This window comes from Canis lupus, chromosome 17 (genome assembly GCF_003254725.2).
Source record: "Canis lupus dingo isolate Sandy chromosome 17, ASM325472v2, whole genome shotgun sequence".
NCBI lineage: Eukaryota > Metazoa > Chordata > Mammalia > Carnivora > Canidae > Canis > Canis lupus.
In genome coordinates, this window is record NC_064259.1 from 18,494,619 (window position 1) to 18,512,953 (window position 18,335).

The 18,335-nt window shown below is 41.8% G+C and overlaps 1 protein-coding gene across 5 annotated transcripts in view; it reads left to right on the forward strand.

Moving 5' to 3' along the window:
* The first annotated feature begins 214 nt into the window (after positions 1–214).
* Positions 215–18,335, forward strand: part of UBXN2A (UBX domain protein 2A) — a 44,657-nt gene continuing 26,536 nt past the window's right edge. The window contains exons 1-3 of one of the 5 annotated variants that reach the window (XM_049095634.1): positions 843–1,093; positions 9,376–9,414; positions 12,346–12,398. In XM_049095634.1, the coding sequence (XP_048951591.1) occupies positions 12,358–12,398 (41 nt within the window). In that variant the 5' untranslated portion in view covers positions 843–1,093; positions 9,376–9,414; positions 12,346–12,357. Of the gene's footprint in view, positions 609–842; positions 1,094–1,198; positions 1,287–9,375; positions 9,415–12,345; positions 12,399–18,335 lie in introns of those variants that run through there. The other 4 variants (XM_025454546.3, XM_049095635.1, XM_025454545.3 and 1 more) reach the window with 4 other exon arrangements.

The window sequence follows — 18,335 nt, forward strand, 5'->3', positions numbered from 1 at the left end:
ACATAATGCTAAGTGAAATGAGGGCAGGCACCAAAGGACAACTAGTGCATGACTGCACCTGGATGAGGTACCTAGACTAGGGTCGCTTCATGAGTTGGGAAGAAGAGGGAAAAGGACCCCTCCAATGGGGTGCGGAGAGCGAGAGGGAACTCTGACCGGGAGATGTGCCACGGGCTCCAAGGTCAGGCAAAAAAAAAAAAAAAAAAAAAGGCTCGCTTCTCACAGGGAGAGGTGAACAAAGACTAGAAAGAACTGTATGTGCGGGACGTGTGAGGGTGGCAGCGAGGGCAGCCCCGCACACGGAGGTGAGCCTCGGGCGGGTGAGTGCGCGTCGGACTCGTGCCCGTGGCGGAGCGGCGTAACTCAGGCGTGGTCAAATCTCCGTGGCCCGGATCTCCCCAGCCTGGGGGCGAGGGCCGCCGCTCCACCTGGCCGCGCGAGGCAAGAACGAAGAGCGGAACTGGGCCGCCGTGGCCGACGGCCGTGGGTGAACAGGGGGGCCCGCGTGAGCCACCGCCGAGCTACACCTGGAAGGCGGCCCCCGCAGGGAACCCTCCCGGGGCGCGGACGGGCGCGGCGGCGGGGATTCCAGAATCACGCGGCTCGCGGTAAGTTCAACGTTGTCAGAATGCGGGGAAAGCCGTCCGCCGACTCCGTGGGAGGCTGAAGAGGAGGTCGGTAGACGCGGGGTTCCTAGGGGAGCCCACTCCTCGCTCCCAGCATTTTCGGCGCGGGGTGAGAAGGCAGCCCGCGGCGTCGCCGGCGGCAGGGACCAGGCAGCCGCCATTAGCGCGCGCGCCGGAGCCGAGACGCCGGCCGGCCCCGCCCCCCGCCCCCCAGCCCCGCGCGCGCTCTCGGGTCCGCGCGGAGCCTGCGGTGAGCGCGCTCGGCGGCCGGCGGCGGCCGCGAGGCGGAGACGCAGGCGGGAGGGCCGGGTCCCGGCGGCGCGGGCCCGCGAGCCTCCGCGGGTCTGAGGGCGGTGGCGCCCCCTCACCCCACCCCGCGTGAGGGGGGCTCCAGCCCGGCGGCGGCGGCGGCGCCCGCGGTGTCGGAGCCAACCGAGGACCAGGCCGCGAGGCGACCGCGCCCGGAGGTGAGTGCGCCGGGGCCGTGCCCGGTTCGGCGGGGTGAGGCGCCGGGACGCGCGCTGGCCGGCGGGCGGGGCGGGCGGGGCGCGCTGGGGCGCGCCCGGGCTCAGCCCTGAAGTCGGTTTCCGTTCGGCTGAGCCCCGGGTCCCGGCGGTGTCGGTGTCCCCGGCGGCGGCGGCGAGACCCCCGGCCCCTCAGGTGAGCCCCGGCTCGGGCCTGCAGCCTGCGCCAGCTTCGTGCGTGGGAGCTCGGTGCAGGCACCGCAGAGGGCTTCCGCTCCAGGGGCGCTCGGAAACTTCGAGGCGGGCGCACTCAAAATGCCCGCATTTTTCTCTTTTCTCATTTTATTTTATTTTATTTTATTTATTTATTTTATTTTATTTTATTTTATTTTATTTTTTATTTCATTTCTTGACGAGAGACACAGAGAGGCAGAGACATAGGCAGAGGGAGAAGCAGCGTCCCTAAGGGGAGGGGAGCCGAGGCGGGACTCGATCCCAGGACCCCGAGATCGGGACCTGAGCCACCCAGGTGCCCCTGCCCGCATTTCCAAAGGCGTGTGCTGCAGGAGCACTGTGCAGAAACACCAGGCGCGTTTGTTTGGGGTGGCCATTTCTCAGGTAGCTTCATCACCAGTCCTTCCATGACACTCTTTTTTGTAGGTTTCGTGTTCGCTGTTTCCCATGTTTAATATTTGTGTGCGCGCGTCTTTTTTTTTTGTTCGCGGTTTCTTATTAGCAATAAGGAACGTTAGGGTGGCCTCCAACACTAATTCCTTAGTACACATAATTTGGGATAATGGAAAATAAAGATAGGAAACTATTGATGTCAGTGTGGAACTGTAAAGTATGACACTTTGATGAGTGCCCACCGTACCATGGTAATATCCCTTAAAGATTTTCTTTTTTTTTTTTTTTTGACCCATATAGAGTTTGCCTTATGGACTTTACATTGTTATTGGAGGGAACCAATTGAACAACTAATCACACAAGTCTTATCAGTTGACCCTTGAACAACGGTGGGAGTGTTAGGGATGCCAACCCCCACACAGTGGGAAATCTGTGTATGAATTCTGATTTCCCCAAAATTTCACTACTTAGAGCCTACTGTTGACCAAAAGCCTTAAACAACACGTATTTGGTATGTTACATATATTATGATTTGTGCTTACAATAAAGTAAGCTAGAGAAAAAATATTAGGAAGAAAATCATAAGGAAGAGAAAATACACTTACAGTAATGTCTTGTATAGAAAAAAGTGCACTTCATCTAAGTGAACCTGCATAGTTCAAACCTGTATTGTTCAAGGATCAACTGTAAATGCCAGTAAACCTAAATAAAAGCTTAAAAAGGAAGAATATAGTATATTGTGAGAACGCATAACAAAGGGGATAACCAGCTGGGGAAATCAGTTCAAGTAATCTTAGGAAAGTAATCATCCAGCTAAGATGGTATGGATAAATAGGAATTAGTTAAAGGTGACTCCCAAAGGAGGGAAGAAAGGTCCTGCTTGGCAAAGGAAACAGGTTCCCCAGAGGGAGGTTAGGGAAATATATAGAACTGAAAGGTCAAAGCAGTTGATTTTTTTTTTTAATTTTTTATTTTTTATGATAGTCACACACAGAGAGATAGAGAGAGGCAGAGACACAGGCAGAGGGAGAACCAGGCTCCATGCACCGGGAGCCCAACGTGGGATTCGATCCCGGGTCCCCAGGATCATGCCCTGGGCCAAAGGCAGGCGCTAAACTGCTGCGCCACCCAGGGATCCCCAGTTGATTTGAATGTAGAATGCAGTAGGGGGAAAAAGAGATGATGCCAGGTCTTTTAGGCAATTTTAAGGATTTGGGACCGGCTTTTTTTCTCTTTTTCTTAAAGCTTTAGAGTGATATTTTTCTTTTTTTTTTTTTTTTTAAGATTTTATTTATTTATTCATGAGAGATAGAGAGAGAGGCAGAGACACAGGCAGAGGGAGAAGCAGGCTCCATGCAGGGAGCCTGATGTGGGACTCGATCCCGGGGCTCCAGGATCACACCCTGGGCCGAAGGCAGTGCTAAACCCCTAAGCCACCCTGGCTGCCCCTAGAGTGATATTTTTCAAATCACTCAAATGTGATGAGAGAACAGTACAGTAAATTTCTCTGTAATATTACCCAAAATATTTAGACTTTATTAGAAGAGCAATGGGAGATCCTTGAAAGGTTTTAAGCAGGGAAGTTTCAGTCAAATTTGTATCTTAATTTTAATTTTTTTTTAATTTTTATTTATTTATGATAGTTACAGAGAGAGAGAGAGAGGCAGAGACACAAGCAGAGGGAGAAGCAGGCTCCATGCACCGGGAGCCTGATGTGGGATTTGATCCCAGGTCTCCAGGATGGTGCCCTGGGCCAAAGGCAGGCGCCAAACCGCTGCGCCACCCAGGGATCCCCAAATTTGTATCTTAATCAGAAAGTCACCTTGCGGGCACCTGGCTGGCTCAGTGGTAGAGCATGAGACTCTGGATCTCAGGGATTGTGAGGTTGAGCCCCATGTTGAGGGTGGAGTTTATTTAAAAAAAAAAAAAAAAAACCAAAAAAAAGGTCATCCTGACTTCTGCATAGAAACTCCATTGGAGGGATCCCTGGGTGGCGCAGCGGTTTGGCGCCTGCCTTTGGCCCAGGGCCCGATCCTGGAGACCCGGGATCGAATCCCACGTCGGGCTCCCGGTGCATGGAGCCTGCTTCTTCCTCTGCCTGTGTCTCTGCCTCTCTCTCTCTCTCTCTCTGTGTGACTATCATAAATAAATAAAAAAAAAAAATTAAAAAAAAAAAAAAAAAAGAAACTCCATTGGATGGGGACAAGAATGGATATGGATATGAGGAAACCACCAAGAGGTGATATTTGGGCCTAGAGTTGTTGCTGTGAAGGTAGAGTACACACTAAGGGTACGTAGCTCATCTCTTCTGTTAATAATTTTATGTTTAAAAAAAATTTAAAAAAATAATAATTTTATGTTTACATTTTTCAGAGGAATTATGGAAAGTTCTTTCTTTCTTTCTTTCTTTCTTTCTTTCTTTCTTTCTTTCTTTCTTTCTTTCTCTCTTTCTTTTTTCTTTCAAGATTTTATTTATTTGAGATGGAGTGAACTAGAGCACAAGTGGGGAGGTAGGGGATGCCTGGGTGGCTCAGCAGTTTGGCTCCTGCCTTCAGCCTGGGGTGTGATCCTAGAGACCCGGGATTGAGTCCCACATCAGGCTCCCTGCATGGAGCCTGCTTCTCTCTCTCTGCCTTTGTCTCTGCCTCTCTGTATCTCTCATCTCTCTGTATCTCCATAAATAAATAAAATCTTAAAAAAAAAACAAAAAAACAAAAAACAAGTGTGGAGGAAGGTCAAAGGGAGAGAGAGAAGCAGACCTCCCACGAACAGGGAGTCTGATGTAGGGCTCCATCCTAGGACCCTAAGGTAATGACCCGAGCCAAGAGCAGACACTTAACCAACTGAGCCACCCAGGCATTCCCCTGGAAAGTTTTCTTTTTTTTCCTTTTTCTCTGGAAAGTTATCTAAAGGAAATTGTATTTGTGCTGTGTTTTGCCAGGTAGATAATTTCATTATGGAGCCCTGGAATGAGAATGTCTTGGTGTCAAAGGATGGGTGCCTTAGTGATCTTGACAATTTCTGGCCAAGTATCCCTTTTCCCCTAGGATTTTCTCATTGAAATTACTTTTGTTACTATCATTTTAGTCCTTGGGGGCATTTAACTTCATATTAACAATTGTTCTAGGAGAAGACAAAAAAGTGTTTTCAATTATTGTGGTTGCCACTGAGATAAGCTGAAACTTTCCAAAGTTTTTCATTTTTTATTATTTAATAGTAAACCAGAATTCATTAATTACACAAATAAACTGTCTTTTAAAGTTTGATTTTGGGATGCCTAGGTGGCTCAGTTGAGTATCTGCCTTTGGCGTAGGGAATGACCCTGGAGTCCCAGGATCGAGTCCCACATTGAGCTCCCTGCATGGAGCCTGCTTCTCTCTCTGCCTCTCTGTGTTTCTCATGAATAAATAAATCAAATCTTAAAAAAATAATAAAGTGTTTGATGTTGACACTACCATAGTTTGCTTTTGGAGACTGGTTGGCATACTCCCATTCCATAGAAGATCTAAGTGAAATGGACTCCATATGGAAATGTGAGCCATCAGTTCTTTTGCCAAGAATGGTTTTATCCCTAAGGAGAAACTACAGCTTCTACACAAAGATGGCATACCCCATGGTATAATAGCTTGATGCAAATCCTTAATCTTAAAAAAAAATGTAGCCTGTCATGTGTATTTACAAAGTAAGTTCAATTGGTAATATGTAGATTTTTTCTATTTGAATTCTAAGTACACATTAAAAGTGCTTTTCTTAGTAGTCAGAATCTATTTTGACTGGATTTTCCCTTCAGTGGATATGCTCCAAAAAGCTCAATCTACTCTCTCTCCCGACTGATTTTATTGCTACAGTTGTTGGGAGTAAGTGGGATAATAATTGGAAAGGTGTTTGGTAAACTGTGATACACAATACAAATATAAGATGGTAGTGGTACTAATTGGAAATAAACTGAAGGAAAATGAAGGGAATTCTATTCATCTGTCCCTTCTGATACCAAGCTTCATGTTGGTAACTTAGATGTTTGTCAGATGGCTTTTTTTATTCCCTATAGTACAGTACATGACTCACATGACTGTGATGATTGTAGAAGTTCACTCAGTGGATAACAAATATATTTTACATGGTTTATTTACATATTACTAATTTATGATAATAAATACCAAAAATGATGATGATTTTTTAAAAATAAGGATGACTGTATATCTAAGATTCAGTTTTTACTTCAATTCTGCGCTATGTTTGCAATGAATAATTGAGTATATATTTTTTTCCTTTTTCCTTTGTAAACTCTGGAATAAGAGACTGTGTCTGTCCCATTAACCCTTTCATTAATTCTAAACCAGTGCCTTGCATTTGGTGGTGGGAGGTTCAGTAAATACATAACTTGTTAAAAATGTAATTACTGAAATCAAAACTAAAATTTCTTGGCCATGTTGAAATTAAAACTTTTAAGTCTGAAGATGTTTCTTACTGATCCTTGTAACATTGTGACAGAGTGACTGGAAAAGAGAAAAGAGCAAAAATTATTGTATTCTTAGTATCTTTTCTTAGATGAAAATCATCTCCATGTTCAGGTTTAGGCTTAGAGAAGGTAAATAACAAAGTCACCCAGCTCAAAAATGTAGTCAGTATTTCCATACAAGTCAGTTTGAATCCAAGGTTGTCTTCATTCTCTATTACTGTTATAAAACTACATGAAAACAATTTAGTAGTAGTTTATAACTATAAGATGATGAAAAATATTAGCAATTTGCTAGAGAACAATAACCTGTTAAAGGGAAACAGTGAAATACTTCAGGGATGGCTCCTTTTGGTTTTGTACTTGGCAAGGCACTGGAAGAAACAGGAAATGTGTGAGTCATGATACATGTCCTCAAGAATCTTATTAGATGCAGCTGAAAAACAAAAGAAACAGTAAACAGTCTCAGACAATATGATTTATTTATTTATTCATTTATTTATTTATATTTAATTTGATTTATTTGAGAGAGAGCACAAATGGGGGGAGGAAGAAAGAGAAACAGACTCCCTGCTGAGCAGGGAGCCTCATATGGGGCTCCATCCCAGGACCTCATGACCCAAGCTGAAGTCAGAGGCTTAACTGAATTAGCCACCCAAGCACTCCACAGACAATATGATTTAAATATTAAAAATCTAAATGCTTTAGGAAAGAAATATTAATTTTGGATTATTTATTTATTTATTTATTTATTTATAAAGATTTTATTTATCCATGAGAGAGACAGAGAGAGAGGCAGAGACACAGGGAGAAGGAGAAGCAGGCTCCATGCAGGGAGCCGGACATGGGACTCCATCCAAGGACTCTGGGATCACTCCCTGTGCCAAAGGCAGATGCTCAATCACTGAGTCACCCAGGAGTCCCTGCTTTTTAAGTTTTTAAAATTAGATTAATATATACATCTAGTTTAAAAGACAGTAGTGTTAGAAAACTAAAAATGCTCCCATTCCTTTTTTTTTTTTCTAAAGATTTATTTATTTATTCATTTGTGATAGACATAGAGGCAGAGACAGAGGCAGACGGAGAAGCAGGCTCCATGCTGGGAGCCCGTTGCGGGACTTGATCCCGGGTCTCCAGGATCACACCCTGGGCCAAAGGCAGGCGCTAAACTGCTGAGCCACCCAGGGATCCCCCCCCCCTTTTTTTTTAAAGATTTTATTTATTTATTCATAGACACACACAGGGAGAGGCAGAGACACAGGGAGAGGAAGAAGCAGGCTCCATGCAGGGAGCCCGACGTGGGACTCGATCCTGGGTCTCCAGGATCACACCCCAGGCTGCAGGCAGCGCCAAACCGCTGCGCCACCAGGGCTGCCCCCCCCCCCCTTTTTTTAAGATTTATTCATGAGACAGAGAGAGTGAGGCAGAGACATAGGCAGAGGGAGAAGCAGGCTCCCTCAGGGGAGTCCAATTTGGGACTTGATCCCAGGACTGCAGGATCACGACCTGAGCCAAAGGCAGACGTTCAACTGCTGAGCCACCCAGGAGTCCCAGGACAAATATTTTGAATGCATAAGCTGTTTTTCCTGTTATTTAAAGTCATATTTCTAAATAATGCGTACATTTTGAGTTCTTGTTTTTGAATATTGCCTTTCATATTGCTATTAGGATAACCATTTCAGCTTAGGTTTATTTGCTTTACTTTTGCACATCCTCTTAAAGATTTTAGCTGAGTTTTTTCCATACAATAAGTAAAAATAGGGATGCCTGTGTGGCTCAGTGGTTAAAGTGTCTGCCTTGGGCTCAAGGCATGATCCTGGGGTTCCAGGATCAAGTCCTACATTGGGCTCCCTGCTTGGAGCCTGCTTCTCCCTCTACCTATGTCTCAGCCTCTGTGTGTGTTTGTGTGTGTGTGTGTTTCTTGTGAATAAATCAATAAAATCTTTAAAAAAAATAAGTAAAAATATACACTTTTTTTTCCTTCAGACCGCAGGTCCATCCTTGGTACAGAGATGGTATGCTTATATTTGCCCAATAACTGCAATAAACATTGCAAACTCAAAAGAACATTGGTAATATCATACCTTATATTTAACAATCATTTCTAATGGCTGCATTTATAAAGCATAAGACAATAGTCCTCTCTGGTTTATTACTTTGTAAATGTAATGCCTGATCCAGTGCCTTGCATTTACTTAATATTGACTAAGATTCTTTAAATGAAATAATGTCTATTTGCATTTTTAAGTCTAAAGAATAATTTTGAAAAGCATTACAGGAAGGATTAAGAAGTCTTTTTTTTTTTTTTTTGATTAAGAAGTCTTTTAGAAATACAAAATACCTGAGACAGTAGAGACCTCTAATTTGCCTTAATTATTGGAAGTCATCCTCCTGGATGCTGTGGCTTTAGTGACTCCAACCTTACTTTCTAGCTACAAGGCAGTGTCTGAAGTTACCTTTGGGATGCTATTGGAAGTGTTGTCCCTCACTTTATATTCCACACTCCTAGCCCCATTGCATTTCCTCCTTTTTCCTTGCCTTCTGTTTCCCCTTGTCAGAATTTTTCAGTTTTCTCATGAAAAGTTTAAGAAATGAATTTGCTATCAATTTATATTCAATTCATAGTTAAAACTAGAGGTGTCTAAAAAAACTTTCAGTGGTAGGATGATTTTCCTGAGCAGAGTCCACTATTCTACTTTAATTCCTAGCATAACAGATGCTAAGTGGGAATTAGTGCTCAACACAAATTGCTCTGGTTATTGCCCCAGCTCCATTGCAAGACCTAAGGTCATTCAGACTGATTTTATCTGGTGAAAGCCTGCTGCTACCAGATCCTCAGTTACCAGGTTAAATTCACCTCCAGATACTTGGATGGATGGATGGATGGATGGATGGATGGATGGATGGATGGATGGATGGATTATTGATTGATTTAGAGAGCTTTAAGTGGTAGCAATGGACTACTTTTTTTTTCTTTTTTTAAGATTTTATTTATTTGATAAAGAGGCAGAGACACGGGCAGAGGGAGAAACAGGTTCCCTATAGGGAGCCCAATGCGCAACTTGATCCCCAAACCCGGGGATCACCCCAGACCCCGGGATCACACCCTGAGCTGAAAGCAGCCATTCAGCTGCTGAGCCACCCAGGTGTCCCACAATGGACTACTTCTTGTGCCTATTTTCTGTTTCTTGTATGGCTTTAGGATGCATCTGGTAGATCTTCAGTTGCTGTTACTTTGCAGGTATGTCTTCTAGTCAAATGGGGTTACATTTTTAAATAGAGGCACACTATTAATAGAAATATTCATATATTTTGACCCCGATTTTCCACATTTTGGGGAATTTAACAAAGTAAGCTATCTACAGTTTGCCCACTACATATGTTATTTATTAGGAAAAATTAAAAGTGAACTAAATTCCCAGTACCCATGGTATAACTGCCTGATGGAATAATATGTATCCTTTAAAAATAATTATGAAGCAATTTATGTAGCCAGATGGAAAAAGCACAGAAATGAAAAATACAAGAAGCAAAAATCATTAATACACTAGCAGTACATTTGAATACGTATGAAAAAAAAATGAAGCAGCAAAAGTTTAGATAGTTACTGTTGAAGGTGATAAAACTATGGATTATTTTCTCTTTCCCAAACTTTCTGTATTAGTGTTTTGCCTTTATAACATAATACTGTAAGAAATAAGCAAACAAATCAATTTTTAAAGTAGTTCAACCCATCTGTCCACAGAGAGGTCCTGGAAGCAGCAACACAGTAGAAACAACAAACATACCAAACACCCAGATCTTGGTTTCTAAATACAATTTTCATAGGGGTGGGGAAGGTAACCATGAGTCCTTAGAGAAAAGGCTGATTCCAAGGCTGGGGCATAAAAAGAACAGATGATCTTGGAGCAAGAAAATGCTAAGAACGTGCTCATAGAATGATCAAGACATATCAAAAGGACATCACACTGTAGGAGCTCTCACTGGACAAATCTGGGAAATGGAATATCAAAATAAATAATATTAATGAGTTATAACTCATTGAATAAAACAAAAACCCATGAGTCCATACTCTTAGGTTTAAAAAAAATCAGGAAAAGATGGACTTTTATTTTGTTAGGGTGGACTTTTCAGGGGATCCCTGGGTGGCTCAGTGGTTTAGCGCCTGCCTTCGGCCCAGGGTGTGATCCTGGAGTACTGGAATCGAGTCCCACATGGCGTTCCCTGCATGGAGCTTGCTTCTCCCTCTGCCTGTGTCTCCGCCTCTCTCTCTCTCTCTCTCTCTCTCTGTGTCTCATGAATAAATAAATAAAATCTTAAAAAAAAAAAAAGTTGGGGGATCCCTGGGTGGCGCAGCGGTTTAGTGCCTGCCTTTGGCCCAGGGCGTGATCCTGGAGACCCGGGATCGAATCCCATGTTGGGCTTCCGGTGCATGGAGCCTGCTTCTCCCTCTGCCTGTGTCTCTGCCTGTCTCTCTCTCTCTCTCTCTCTCTCACTGTGTGCCTATCATAAATAAAAAATAAAAATTAAAAAAAAAAAGTTGGACTTTTCAGTAAACTCAACATTCATGTGGAGTCACTGTAACTAAGATAAGTTCCAAATATATCTGAGATTTAAAATTTTTAAATTAAGGGATACCTGGGTGGCTCAGCAGTTGAGCATCAGCCTTCGGCTCAGGGTGTGATCCCAGGATCTAGGGGGTCAAGTCCCATATCAGGCTCCCTGTGGGGAGCCTGCTTCTCCCTCTGCCTATGTCTCTGCCTTTCTCTCTGTATGTCTCTCATGAATAAATACATAAATCTTTTAAAAAAGTAATATATTTTTTAAATTAAAATTGAGGGTCATATCTGCAAAATAGGCAGTTTCAAGCTCATGTTCCCAGAGAAACATTGAAAAACAAGCAGAAACTGTTAGAACCAACTTAGAGCTCTGAAAAGTAGTTCAGGGTGTATAGCAGCCAAGCAAACACTGAATCAAGAAAAAGGCAACTTAACAGCAAGCAAAACACATCAAAAATGGGCAAAGGACTTGAATAGACATTTCTCCAAGGAAGATAGACAAATGGCCAATATGCACATGAAAAAGATACTCAACATCACTATTCACAATGAGATGTCATGTTATTAAGATGGATTTTATTTAATAAAAATAACAAGTGTTGGCAAGGGTGTGGAGAAATTAGCACCCTGGTACATTGCTGGTGGGAGTATAAAATTATTCTCAATAGCCAGAAGTGTAAATAGTCCAAATGTCTATCAACAGATGAATCTAAGCTAAATATACAAAGAAATATTATTTAACCTTAAAAACGAATGAATATATGTTAAGTGAAATAAGCCAGATACAAAAGTATGCGAAATTCAAGGCAAATTAAATTGATAAAGACGGAAAGTAGGAGATACTAGGCCTGGGAAGACAGAGGAATAGGGAATTATTGTTTAATGGATACAGCGTTTCTTTTTGGGAAGTTGAAAAAGTCTTAGAAATTGATAGTGGTAATGGTTGTACAACATTGTGGATGTAATTGATGCCACTGAATTGAATACTGTACATCTTGTCAGTTTGCTTCCCCAAGGAATTTGTAAGAATGAGAATAAGAATGTTTCATTCACTTTAGTTTGTTAAACCAAAGGGCACATTATAATTTTTTATCACAATTTTTAAGAATTAGTTCTAAAAAGAAAAAAACATTTCTTTTTGGGGAAGATTATTAGACTCCCAAATTTTTTTTTTTAAAGATTTTATTTATTTATTCATAGAGACAGAGAGAGGTAGAGACACAGGTAGAGGGAGAAGCAGGCACCATACAGAGAGCCTGACGTGGGACTCGATCCCGGGTCTCCAGGATCACACTCTGGGCTGCAGGCGGCGCTAAACCGCTGCGCCACCAGGGCTGCCCCCAAATTTGTTTTTTATTATCGTTGTGCTTTGTAGATGAAAACGACACCAAAAAAAAAAAAAAAAAAAGGAAAAGAAAACGACAGCTTTGAATTCAGTCACATAAGTTTTTTTTTTTTTTTTTTAGTCACATAAGTTCTTAAGACCCTTTCAGTGCTATTTTAGGGATACGTAATAACTTACATTAGAGACTATTAATGCATATGTAAGAATGAATTTATTTAAAATAATAAATTGACGACTTAACAGCTTTTGTTTATTTTTACTTTTACAGTAAGGCTAAAGAATGAAAGAAGTAGATAATCTTGAAAGTATAAAAGAAGAATGGTAAGTTAATTCAAGCTTTGCATTTCTTGGTTATTTAATGCATTTCTTAGTATCTATTTTTACTGCATTTCAGACAGATACAGTAAGTTTTCATTATTCTTTCAGTTAAATAGCTAATGGTAATATAAAGTAATTTATAATCACCTGCATTGAATGGATTTTATTTTTTTTGTTTTTTATTTTTTTAAATGAAAACTGTGAAACAGGTTTTTTTTTTTTTTAATTTTTATTTATTTATGATAGTCACAGAGAGAGAGAGGCAGAGACACAGGCAGAGGGAGAAGCAGGCTCCATGCACCGGGAGACCTGACTTGGGATTCGATCCCTGGTCTCCAGGATCGTGCCCTGGGCCAAAGGCAGGCGCCAAACCACTGCGCCACCCAGGGATCCCTGAATGGATTTTAAAGAAGTTATTAAATGTTTTTGTTATTTAAAATGTTAAATTTGGGATCCCTGGGTGGCGCAGCGGTTTGGCGCCTGCCTTTGGCCCAGGGCGTGATCCTGGAGACCCGGGATCGAATCCCACATCGGGCTCCCGGTGCATGGAGCCTGCTTCTCCCTCTGCCTGTGTCTCTGCCTCTCTCTCTGTGACTATCATAAAAAAAAAAAAAAAAAAGTTAAATTTATCTCTGTTAGCATATTCTGTTGTTTGAGAAATTCAAATAACTGTTCACTTTGTTAGTCTCTTATATTGTACTGTCTTGGAGTCATGGTGGAAATATAATGGCTCTGGAGTCATACACCTAACTTTGAATCCCATCACTGTCTTTACTACCTCTTTGGCCTTAAAGCAACTTAAGTAGATTCTTTGAGCTTCTGTATCTCATCTACAACACAGAGGTGGGGGGTACATATATGTTTGCACCTGAAAGGTTTTTTATGAGAATTAGCTGATATAAAACAAAATAGTATTAGTTAGTATTAGCACAGGGATGCTTGGCTGGCTCAGTTGATGGCGTATGCAACTCTTGATCTCAGGCTTGTGAGTTCGAGCCCTGTGTTGGATGTAGAGATTACTTAAAAATAAAATTAATTAATTTTTAAAAAGATTTATTTATTTGAGAGAGCACACACACGTGCATTGTGGGGTGAGGAGCAAAAGGAGAGAGAATCTCAAGCCAATGAGCATAGAGTGCCATGTGGGGCTCAGTCTCATGGGGTTCATATCATGACCTGAGCTGAAATCAAAAGTTAAAGGCCTAACCAACTGAGCCACCCCCAGAGGCCCCTAATATAAAATCTTAAAATAATAATAATAATAATAGCACATAGTAGAGACTCAATAAATGGTAGGTGCAAAGTATATGGCTCCTATCAGTATAGAATATTTTATTTTCACTTATCTGAGGTGAAATGGTTTTTTTTGTATAGTATACTGTTTGTTTTATTTTTTTTAATTTTTTATTTATTTATGATAGTCACAGAGAGAGAGAGAGAGAGGCAGAGACACAGGCAGAGGGAGAAGCAGGCTCCATGCACCGGGAGCCTGACGTGGGATTCGATCCCGGGTCTCCAGGATCATGCCCTGGGCCAAAGGCAGGCACCAAACCGCTGCGCCACCCAGGGATCCCCAACAAATATTATTTTTTCACTATTTCTTGTTTTTTATAAATATTTGATACTATATAATTGTGAGATGTGTCAGGGGGCCTCTAAGACCTCTCCCAGGTTTGTTGATTTGCTGGGGGGTGGCTCAGCGGTTTAGCGCAGCCTTCAGCCCAGGGCGTGGTCTTGGAGACCTGGGATTCAGTCCCACTGTCAGGCTCCCTGCGTGGAGCCTGCTTCTCCCTCTGTCTCTCTGTCTCTCATTAATAGATAAAATCTTAAAAAAAAAGAAAGGATACAACAAAAAATCAGCAAAGGGAAAAAACGTGGGGTGAAGTTCAGAGGAAACCAGGCATAAACTTTCAAGAATTCTTGTCCATTGGAATCACCCAGGATGTACTTCATTATCCCAATAATGAGTTATGACACCACATGTGAATTGTCTACCCAAGGAAGTTCATTGGAAATCAATCTAAGGTTTCTGTTGGGACTTAAAAGGACAATAAGCAGGGATCCCTGGGTGGCGCAGCGTTTTAGCGCCTGCCTTTGGCCCAGGGCGCTGATCCTGGAGACCCGGGATCGAATCCCACGTCAGGCTCCCGGTGCATGGAGCCTGCTTCTCCCTCTGCCTGTGTCTCTGCCTCTCTCTCTCTGTGTGTGTGACTGTCATAAATAAATAAAAATTTAAAAAAATAAATAAAAGGACAATAAGCAGACCTTTCAAAGGATAGCAGTCAGGCCTGCTATGTTAACTCTTTCTTGCACAGAAATTAGTTGAATGATTTTAACTTAGGATTTTTTTTTCCAACAACTTTTTTTTTTTAAGATTTTATTTATTCATGAGAGACTCAGAGAGAGAGGCAGAGACACAGGCCAAGAGAGAAGCAGCTCCTTGCAGTGAGCCCGATGTGGGACTTGATCCTGGGACTCCAGGATCACGCCCTGGGCCAAAGGCAGACACTTAACCACTAAGCCACCCAGGCATCCCTCCCAGCAGTTTTGAGAGATGATGCACATACCATATAATTCATACATGTAAGGTATACAATTCAATGGATTTTAGTACATATACAGAGTTGTGCAAACATCACAACAGTTAGTTTTGTAACATTTAGGTCACCATACCCATTAGCAGTCACACCCAATCCTCTTACACCCTGACTTTGACCAGTATACTGTTTTTATAGAATTGCCTCTTCTGGATGTTTTGTATAATTAGAATCATACAACATGTAGTCTTCTGTGATTGGCTTTTTTAAATTTAACATAATGTTTTCTTTTTTTTTTTTTTAAGATTTTATTTATTTATTCATGAGAGACACAGAGAGACAGAGAGAGAAAGGCAGAGGAAAAGCAGGCTCCATGCAGGAAGCCGGACATGGGACTTCATCCCAGGTCTCCAAGATCACACCTTGGGCTGAAGGTGGCGCTAAACCGCTGAGCCACCCGGGCTGCCCCTAACATAATGTTTTCAAGCTTCATTCATGTTGTAGCATGTATCAGTACTTTGAATGTAAATAAATCATTAGTAAAGTATCTATACAAAAATATTAGGAATAGATTTTATAATTTTCTTTGTAACAAAAATACATTTTGTTAGAAATACTGGTCCAGTAAAAAAAATGAAAAGACTTTTCCTAAGTATATCAGTACTCTAAAGACTATCGATGATGAAAATCCATATTTACCATATGTGCTGCCAAAACATACACAGATAAAAATCCTTCACCCGTTTGGACAACAGCTAGCTGATTACCTTATTTATTCAGAACACAGTAGTGAATGAGAAAGCAGAAGAGAGTATTCTGGGATGCATGGGTGGCTCAGTGGTTGAGTGTCTGTCTTAGGGTCAAGACAAGATCCTGCTTTCCAGGATTCACCCACAGTGGGCTCCTTGCCAGGAAGGAGCCTGCTTCTCTATGTCTCTGCTTCTCTGTATCTCTCATGAATAAATAAATCAATCTTAAAAAATATATATATTCTGTAGCCAAAATAGATGTTTCAAAGCCCCTTTTCCTGAACTTGTGGACTTATTATCAGAGGAACTCCTGAAACTTCAAGACTATATACTAAGCCAAAATAACTTTGTAATCTGGTTTCTAAATTATGGAAAAGAGTATTGATATTTTTATCATAAAAGGATAATGACAAGGGAAACGATGACATAGTAGAAAACATAGATGAAATAATAAAGTTGTCTGGATATTTTTAGTGTTAAGGTAAGTCTATAAATTCGTGTGCCCATGGGATTTTGCTGCATTATGGGTTATATGGTACAATATAAAGGGATTCTCTGAATTATAAATAACAAAGAATTAAATATAGTATACTTTCCCATTTTTTTCCCTGTCCAGGAATGTCTTTCATGCTTTATTTTATTTTGTTTTTATTTTTTTGGAAAGTGTGAATGTGGAGGAGGGGAGGCAGTAGAGGGGCAGGAGAGAGGGTGAAACATCTTAACTAAGCTCCATGCCTACTAAGGAACCGGACACAGGGCTTGATCTCACAACCCTGAGACTGTGACCTGAGCTGAAATCAAGAATTGGCCATTTAACTGAGTGAGCCACCCAGGCACTCCTCTTTCATGATCTTTTTAAAATTTATTAATAAACTTTTATTTTTTTAACTTTTTTTTTTAAGATTTTAATTATTTATTTATGAGAGACAGAGAGAGAGAGAGGCAGAGACATAGGCAGAGGGAGATGCAGGCTTCCTGCAAGGTGCCCAAGCGGGACCAGGATCACGCCCGGAGCCAAAGGGAGTCGCTCAGGTGTCCCTATTTTATTTTATTTTTTTAAAGATTTTATTTATTCATGAGAAGAACAGATTGAGAGGCAGAGACATAGGGAGAGGGAGAAGCAGGCTCCCTGTATGGAGCCTGATGCAGAACTCATCTCAGGACCCAGGGATCACACCCTGAGTCAGCAGCAGACGCTCAACCACCAAGCTACTCAGGGGTCCCAATAAACTTTATTTTAAAGAGTAGTTTTAGGTTTGCAGAAAATACACAGTTCCCATATCCCCATCCATCTCCTCCCCACCGCACACAGTTTCCTGTATTTTAACATCTTGTATTATATAGTATATTTGTTATAATTTGGAACCAATAGGGAAGCCTGGGTGATTCAACAGTTGGGCACCTGCCTTTGGCCCAGGGCATGATCCTGGAATACCAGGATCGAGTTCCTCACCGGGCTTCCTGCACAGAGCCTGCTTCTCCTTCTGCCTATGTCTCTGCTGCTCTCTCTGTCTCTCATGAATAAATAAATAAATAAAATCTTAGAAAGTAATAATAATAATTTGGAACCAATATTGATTCATTATTATTACCATTTAGTCGTGGGCCCATTTTCTGTATTGTGCAGTTCTATGGGGTTTGACAAATGGAGCTGATGCATATAGTGTTGTACTTTTATTTGTTTAAGTTTATCTCTATCCCCAATATGGGGCTTGAACTCACAACCCTGAGATCAGAAGTTGAGTACTATTCCGACTGAGCCCAGCTAGGTGTGTTGTGCTTTTAATTCCGTGTACCAGTTGTTATTGATGGTGTATAGGAAAGCACTTGGCTTTTGTATATTAATCTTGTATTCTGCTGCTTTGGTAAAATTGCTTATTAGTCCCAGGAGTTTGTTGTTGTTATTTGGGATTTTTCTGTGTAGACAGATAGTCATGTCATCTGCAGACAAAGAGTTTTATTTCTTCCTTCCCAATCTGTATACCTTTTATTTCCTTTACTTGTCTAACTGGTTTAGCTAGGATTTCCAGTACGGCATTGAAGAGTTGTGGTGAGAAGGGCATCTTTGTCTTATTCCTGATCTTAGGGGGAAAGCATCTAGTTTCTTGTCTTAAAGTATGATGTTCACTGTAGGTTTTTTGTAATGTTTTTTATCAAGTTGAGAGAATTCTTCCTTGTTCCTAGTTAGCTGAGAGTTTTTATTTTATTTTTTTAAATTTTTTTTAAATTTTTTAAATTTATGATAGTCACAGAGAGAGAAAGAGAGAGAGGCAGAGACATAGGCAGAGGGAGAAGCAGGCTCCATGCACTGGGAGCCCGATGTGGGATTCAATCCTGGGTCTCCAGGATCGCGCCCTGGGCCAAAGGCAGGCACCAAACCGCTGCGCCACCCAGGGATCCCTAGCTGAGAGTTTTTTTTTTTTTTTTTTTTAAGATTTTATTTCTTTATTCAGGAGAGACAGAGAGAGAGAGAGAGAGAGAGAGAGAGGCAGAGACACAGGCAGAGGGAGAAGCAGGCTCCATTCAAGGAGCCCGACGTGGGACTTGATCCGGGGTCTCCAGGATCCGGCCCTGGGCTGAAGGTGGTGCTAAACCACTGAGCCACCTGGGCTGCCCCCTAGCTGAGAGTTTTTAATCAAGAATGTGTATTGAAT